The sequence below is a fragment of the Marmota flaviventris genome, chromosome 1, assembly GCF_047511675.1.
Source record: "Marmota flaviventris isolate mMarFla1 chromosome 1, mMarFla1.hap1, whole genome shotgun sequence".
Classification (NCBI taxonomy): domain Eukaryota; kingdom Metazoa; phylum Chordata; class Mammalia; order Rodentia; family Sciuridae; genus Marmota; species Marmota flaviventris.
In genome coordinates this window covers 6,801,530-6,809,256 of record NC_092498.1, presented here as the reverse complement: position 1 = coordinate 6,809,256, position 7,727 = coordinate 6,801,530, and the positions used below count along the sequence as shown (strand labels likewise).

The 7,727-nt window shown below is 52.9% G+C and overlaps 1 protein-coding gene across 1 annotated transcript; it reads left to right on the top strand.

Moving 5' to 3' along the window:
- The first annotated feature begins 526 nt into the window (after nt 1-526).
- Gimap6 (GTPase, IMAP family member 6) lies at nt 527-6,938 on the top strand. The gene is given in 4 exon segments (XM_027921058.3): nt 527-778; nt 3,088-3,169; nt 4,486-5,097; nt 5,100-6,938. Coding segments are annotated over 4 exon segments (1,002 nt in total). The 5' UTR covers nt 527-604; the 3' UTR covers nt 5,234-6,938.
- Nucleotides 6,939-7,727: the final 789 nt, after the last annotated feature.

Sequence of the window (7,727 nt, the reverse complement as noted above, 5' to 3'; positions counted from 1 at the left end):
TTCTATTGTCATGTATAACTGATTAAAATGAATAAAAAATAAATGAAAAAAATCATACAAAAACATATCTTTGAAGTTCCTAGGTTTTTTCTTCCTTAGTTTGTCTCTAAAGTACTGTCCTTCCTCATAACATTGTTCTCCACAAGCCTACTGCAGTTTTCCTCTTGTCAGAGCAACATAAAAATTCTTACCAGACACTTAAGCCTTAGAAAGAATGAGAACCGGGTCTTTCCTGCAAGAAGGTATCTAAGGAAGAAGCGACTAGGGAAAGAAAAGAAACAGGGAACATTTGCCCAGGCCTGAATGCAGGAGCCCTGGACGTGGACAAGCCTCCAGAAGGAGAGGCCAGTCATTGTGTCTCTGGCACAGACTTTTCTGAGCAACCCACTGCTCCTCCAGCCTCTGTGCTCCTTATCCCAGGTCAGGGTTCAATGGCTCCAGCAGGGGAATTCTGGTTTGTTCCATTTCTGAGGTTACAAGTACAAGCGCGCGGTTTCCTGCGGTGGGCTCCTGCCCACTTCCTGCTCTGGGCCTCACCGCTGATGCAGTCCTTTCGAGGGTGTCCTGGAGCTTGGCTAGCATTTTGCTGAAAAGTGAACAGCAGATGTTCTCCATGAATTCCCTCATCTTTGCACTTTCCCGCTTCCTTAATTTACTCTCCCAAGGAGATGAGCATGTGTGGACCCCAGCAGAAGAGATAGAGAGGAGTGCACAGGGCTGTGTGGCCAGAGAAGACCAGAAAGGAGGCCATTCCTCTTGTCTGTTGGCCCGCCTGGCGGTGAGTCTGCTTGTGTGTACATTCTTGTGTATGCCTGTATTTTGTTTGTGTGTATGTGTGTGTTATGGGCAGGTGTGTGTATCCATTTCCATATTTGTGTATGTTGTGTGTGAGAGCTGTTTGTGTATGTGTGTTAGGAATCTTTGTGTGTTTGTGGTTGCGTGTACCCTTCTCTGTGTGTATGTGTGCAGGTGTGTGGGAGTGGTTCCTGTGTTGTGTATGTGCCTTTGTGTTTCTGTGTGTGTTTGAGGTATTATAGGAAGAACTGTGACTCAGAAGTTAGGAGCACTGTGTGCCCTGTGCCCGGCTCCCTGCTTAGTGTGTGTCAAGCTGCTTCTGTGTGTTTTTCTTTCTTCCAGAGCAGCACAACAAGCTGGTGACAACTGCTCCATCTTCTGGAGACAATAAACACAGTGGGACCAGCAGGGTGGGTGCTGCTCAGAGAGGGTCCCTGGGGAGGCTGCCTGGTTCAGAGGGTGCAGACCTGTCCTTGGGCTGTGCTGGACACGGTGCAAACCACAAGTCCTGCTCGCAGTGCCTCAGGTGCTCCTCACCCCCTCCGCCCTCTCCTGCTGGCCACAGGCCTCTGCTAAGCCGCCTGTTGTCCTTAAAGTGGAATGAGGTTGCATTGGCACAGAGCTGCTTCAGTTTCCACTGGACGTAGGGAAGCTGGGGACAAAAAGCCTGGGAGGGTCTACAGTTAGCCGGCCACGTTCTCAGGGGGAGGACGCAGTGGACTGCTTGTCCCCTGGGGCCCGCTGACGGGTGGAGGACTGTGTTCTTGCCAGCGTGGGGCTGGCCATGACGGAGTGTGGCTGTCCACCTGTCCAGCTTCCTCTCTCCCTTGAAGTCACCAAATCTTCCTGGGCCACCTCCATCCCAGCCTAGCCTGCGAGAGCTGGCGTTCACTAAATGAAGTCACTGCTACAAAGCCATGTCCACAGTGGTCCTCCCCTGGCCAGCCCTTGGGATTTCCCGGAGGACTAAATAATCTGCCAGGTGAACAGAGCAGGAGAGACAGCCCGCAGTGCTGTGTGGAGAGAAAGCTATGTCGGTCAAGGTCCTGTAACTGGGCTTCCACGGTTCCCCTAGATTAACGGGGCTGTGCCTATCCTCCCATGTTCTGGAAAAGCAGTCATGAGCCTTGTAATCTCCTCAATCCAGAGAAAATGACGCAGACACAGCACATGGGCTCTTGTCACACAGGACCACATTAAGCCCTGCAGAAGTGCATGGCGCTCTCCTCGTGTGGCTGATGGAAGTCCTGGTTGAGATAATGTGACTCTAATTTTCAAAGAGGTCTAGGAGTTAAAAGGCTATAAATATGTGGGGACCATGTGGGGAGGGGCCTTCATGGTGTCTTCCGTGTCAGGCCCAACCTTCACCGTGAAGGGACATTGAGGCACAGGCTGTGAACTGATGGCCACATCCCTGACACTGAGGTGTCTGGCTCGCAGCAGGGCATTGTGAAGGTCCCAGGGCTGTCTTCTGGACCAGCTCTCAGCCCTCCAACCTTCACTGTTGCGCCTTCTCCAAAGATCAAGCCCAGATGGCTCTGCCTGTCCCCAAGAGTCAGCCCTCCCCACGACTTCCTGCCCAAGTCCTGCAGGCCACTCAGCCATAGGAACCTACCTGCCACTCCAGGACACACAGGGTTAGGGTCACGCCTGCCTCTGTGTCTCTCCCCCTCCTCTCTCCCTGCACAACAGCTCCTGGACCCTGTCCACCCACCCACTTTGGGCTCCAGGCCAGCAGCCCTTTTCTCTGGGAAACCTCTTCAACTCATGATGGAGACCACCATGAGTCGGGCAGGGCAGGGGGCTAGGCCCTCTTCTCATGCAGTCCTCCCCATCCCTAAACCAACGCAGACATCTTCTGTCTGGCAAAGGAAGGCTGCCGCAGTCTGGCTGGGCACAAATCACGAGCCACTGAAGCAGGAACAAACTTTATTTTTAAACTGCAGGAAAACACTTCACACAGCTCCCGGGGAATCCTCCCGAACGCGCTACGAGGCTTGTCCAGGAACCCCCAGCCGGAAATATCTCTCCCGGAAATCCCTCCTCCTGCACTTCCCCAACCAATGGGAACTCTCGGGGAATCCCCGGAAATCCCCACGAGAACTCCAAAATAGTGCGAGAACTCAAAAGTTGCGGCAGAGGCGGATAGTAATGCCTCGCCTGTCAATCAATACTGTTGGCAAAATGCCAGGGGCCATACAGACTCAGCCGTGGCTCTCAGCAGAAGGCAAAAGGCAGCGTCCCTTAAAATGCAATTGAAAAATCAGTCCAATGGATCATTGCTTTCTCTAGGTGGAGGAAGACTATGTCCAGATTCCCCGCGAGAATTCTCCAAAAGAGCTGTGCCAGGAACCTACAGCAGAGCTGTCAGGAGGTAAAGCCACTTTCCCAGCAGAGGGGGGCGTGTGGTGTGCAGGTGGGACATGCTCACCTTCCTAACCTTGGCTAAGTCCAGGAAACCCTCGGTCCTCATGTCAGTGCTTATCTGCTGTGATGACTGCTGCCAGGGCCATCAGGTGACCCTGGGAACAAGCAGAATGGACTCCGTGGCTGCTGCCCGTAACAGGGTTCAACCCTCTCACAGCTCAGCTTGTCACCTCACCTGGGAGGGCGGAACTTAGGAATGCTGTACACTCCAGAGGAAATCCCTCATGGTGTTTTAATGTAATGTACCAAAATGATTTTTTTTACTTTATGAACTTGAAGAGCCTGGGCCATCAAGAAAAAGTCTATCACATAGGAAATTTCGTATTCGTATTCGGCCTTTTTTTACCTCTTCTTACATCAGCCAGGGTTCAGTGTTACCTCAAAACTCCTCCCAGATCCCAGGCGATGTATCTGGCTCTGAGTCCTGTGATGGGAGCCAGCTCCACTGCTCAGCAGGGAATCCCTCGCTTCCCCTGCCCTGTGTTGGCCAGAGGCCAGAATGAGTACCCCACACCCACTTCCTGGAAACTGCTCACTTGCTCAAATGCCTGTCCTGCCCTCTTGAGAAGCTGGAGGGAGCCAGAATTGGTCAGGGTGGGTCATCCCAAGGTGCAGAGGCAGGAGCAAAGCCCATGGGTGCTGAGGAGATTCAGGAGAAGACAGTGTCCGGCTGCCTTGGGGAGTCTTAAGAATGCTGAACACTCCAGAGGAAATTCCTCATGATTTTTTTAATGTATTGTAACCAAAATGATTTTTTTTTTTTACTTTATGAACTTGAAGAGCCTGGGCCTTCAAGAAAAAGTCTATCACATAGCTCTGTGATCTGAATGCATCAATGTCTTTCATGGGGACCAGACTTGGAAACCAACCAATATTCGCCACTTCTTTATGTGCATTTGGCCTTGGTGCCTTGTAAAGTCAGGAGAGGAGAATTCCCACCTGGCCTCCAGCCCCAGTCATACTAAACATCTAGGTACCAAATTCCCAGGGTTAGGTGCACATCTCCAAGTCTCCTCTATTGACCGATGGACCTGACATTCTACTGGAGGAGAATGTTCAGCCCCACCTTCAAGGACACGGGTTAAGCATGAGAGTCCAGGACAGGTCGCAGAGAGAGATCTCAGCCTGTGTCTCTCCCACCCCAACCTGGGACCTCCTGCCCTCTGGGATGGAGTGCACCTACAGGCCTAGCTCCTGATAAGTGGAGAGGATGGACCCTAACCCTATTTCCTGTGTTTTCATGAATTTGTTTAATGCTTCTAGGTCTGAGGGACAAAGAACCTCCTCCAAGGAAACTGAGGCTCATCCTGGTGGGGAAATCGGGAAGTGGGAAGAGTGCGACAGGAAACAGCATCCTTGGCAGGAAAGAATTTGAGTCTAAACTCAGCAGCAGACCAGTGACCACAACCTTCCAGAGAGGCTGCCGAGAGTGGGCAGGGATGGAACTGGAGGTGATCGACACCCCCGACATTTTGTCTCCAGGGGTCCAGGCAGGGGCGGCGGCTGCAGAGGTCTGTCAGGCCTGCACCTTCTCCTCCCTGAGGCCTCACGCGGTGCTCCTCGTGACACAGCTGGGCCGGTTCACCAGGGAGGATCAGCAGGCCGTCAGGCGCCTCCAGGAGGTCTTCGGAGCGGGGGTCCTGGCTTACACCGTCCTGGTGTTCACCCGGAAGGAAGACCTGGCAGGGGGCTCCTTGAAAGAATATGTGCGAGAGACCGACAACCAGAGCCTGGCCACGCTGGGTGTGCTGTGTGAGCAGCGCCACTGCGGCTTCAACAACAGGGCAGAGGGGCCGGAGCAGGAGGCCCAGCTGCAGGAGCTCATGCAGCAAGTGGAAGGCATCCAGTGGGAAAACGACGGCTGTCCTTACAGCAACAGGCTTCCCAATACCACCAGCAGAGCGCTGCTCAGAGAAGCACAGAAGGACAAATGAGCCCAGAGCAGGGTTCTGCGGAGGCGATCAGTGAGGGGTCCTGGCTGGAAGTGCTTCCCAAGTGCAGAAAACATTGAGAAGACTGACAGGTGCCTCCCGAGGAGCAGGCCCATTCTGCCCTGCTGGACGGGAGCAGGAGATTTGCTCAGCCCTCCGTGCCCCTGTGTCCAGCAGGGCTACTTGCTCTATTCATGGAGCACTATCTGGTCCCCAGGTCACAGCATCTGGTTGTTCACAGCATCTGGTGGAGCCTTGTTCCAGGGTAGCTGCTCAGAGCCCTCCCTCCTCTCCATCCCAAAGCCCACTGTCCTCATATGGAAACTTCCATCCCATTAGCATTTCCTGGGGGCCCTTGTCTGCACCCCAATACAGCCAAAGCATCTGCAGGCTTGTTGCTCTTTGCCTTCCTAGGGCTTCTGGGCCATTGGAGTCGGTTAGCATGGCCACAACCCAGTGTAGCTGTTGACCTGGTGACTTCCCATCTCTTGGGCTTTGCTCTAATGTCCAGCAGGGGTGGGTAGAATGGCTGTTAAGTCACCTGCTGTGTGGAGGGAGGAAGGGCCAGGGACTCTGACACATGGGGAGGGATGGGCCTGGGTCCAGGGAGGAGAGTGAGCAGGAGCAGAGAGGGAGAAAGTTTCTCTTGAACTCTAACAAGTGAAGTCAGGGTCAGAGTATTCGAGAAGCTGGCCTTGGGCAAGTGTGTGGGCCCTAGCCCTGGCTGCAGGGTGTGGTGGCCCTCGAGGTGCCAGGTGGGTAGAGTGGGCCAGCCCGACTCCCCCAAGGTGGACTTAGACTGGGGGTTACAGGTTACTTCCCCTCTTCCCTCGGGTTCCATGCCCTTCATTAGCTCTGCCCTGTGTACTGGAGGGTGAAGGCAGTTTTCAGCCCTGTGCCCAGCCTCTCCCTTGACAGTGGGGAGGGTCTGCAGGTGAACGGGCTCCCCAGCAAGGTATCTGTGGTGGGTTGACTGGAGGGAGGCAGGAAAGAAAGGGAACCTGCAAAGGAAGGTGAAGGGTGCCCTAAACATCTTGGGAGCACCATCTGGTTTATAGGAGAACTCCCAATGCACGGGTGTCTTCCTGGGTGAGTCCCCTTGAGGCTGTCCTGCACACAGGCTGTCAGGAGTGAGGTAGGCATGCTGAGAAGGGAGGAGGATGTTAGCCTGCCTCTGGCTTCTGATAGGAAGCCGTTCAACCACCTAAGCAAGCAGAGGTGTCTCAGAGGCACCTCAAATTCTTTGAGGCTCAAGATATTCCTGGGGGGTTTAACCAACTGATGGGAAGCCACAGGGAAAAGATCTCCCAATACAGTCCCCTTCTCCATTCTTCAAGCCATGGGGCAGAGGGCTCTGGCTGCCTTCCTCTGGAAGGGCGGGAAGTGGAGGTGCTGGTGACCCTGCTGAGGACCGTGGGAGATCAGCAGACACAGCCTTATCTGCCTGGTGGCTCCTCTGCTGGTTGGAGGTCCTCACAGACACCAGGACCTGCACCTATCACTCAGGCCTGCCTCACCAGGCTCTCCCAGAGGGGCAGCCTCCAAAGAAAGTGTAAATATGTCCTTGGCTCTTTCAGAGCAGAACAGAGTCATTTTGGTGTACAGTTGAGAGAGTCTTTGTGCAGAGCATTTATTGACTCGGCCATCCACTTCCTGCTGGACTGACTGTGCAGCATTTATCACCGATTCAGTTCTCACAGTTCCTAAGACTTATGTCAAAGTTTTTATTTCTGTTCACATCTTCTACTTTTCCTATTTGAATAAAATATCGATTTGATGAAAGTAGCTTTGATTTGTTATGGTGAGCCAATTTCCTCCTCAGACTACATTGTTGTTTTTTTGTGTGTGGGGGGGAGTGGTACCAGGCTACCAGGGATTGATCTCAGGGGCACCTGACCACTGAGTCACATCCCCAGCCCTATTTTTGTATTTTATTTAGAGACAGGGTCTCACTGAGTTACTTAGTGCCTTGCCATTGCTGAGGTGGCTTTGAATTTGTGATCTTCCTGTCTCAGCCCCGTGAGCTGCTGGGATTATAGGTGTGCACCAGACTACGATTTTATGTATTTTTTTTAATTCTCAGGCATTTATTCTTCTACATGGAAGTTAAAATCACTTGTCTAATTTAAAAAGAAAAAGAAGAAAAGTCCTACTGGAATTCTAGTTGGAATCATCTTCCATTTACCTATTAAGTCTGAGAGAATTGGCAAATACCTCAAGCTCAGAAACTGTAAACACAAAAGAGCTTCATTCAGCATCTGAGACCTGCAGTTTGGGAAAACAAAGATTCAGACATTTAGAGTCAGTGCTAAGTGCTGCCGGGTGGCTGAGATTGTCCGACTTGGAAAGGGAAGGAAAAGCCGAGAAGCATGGTAACTGGTGCGGAGAAGCGGTTCTGACCCTAGGGTGCCCCACCGGACCCCACGGGGTCGACTGTTAGGGCTGCGTCTGGAGGAAAGGCTGTTTCTCCTTGTGACAGGCACTCAGCTGAACCTCCAGCGAAAGGGGTTCATGGCTTCGCAGCCTTTGGCCCAGTTCAGAGGTCAGCATGCCCATGTCACTGTCTCGTGCCCA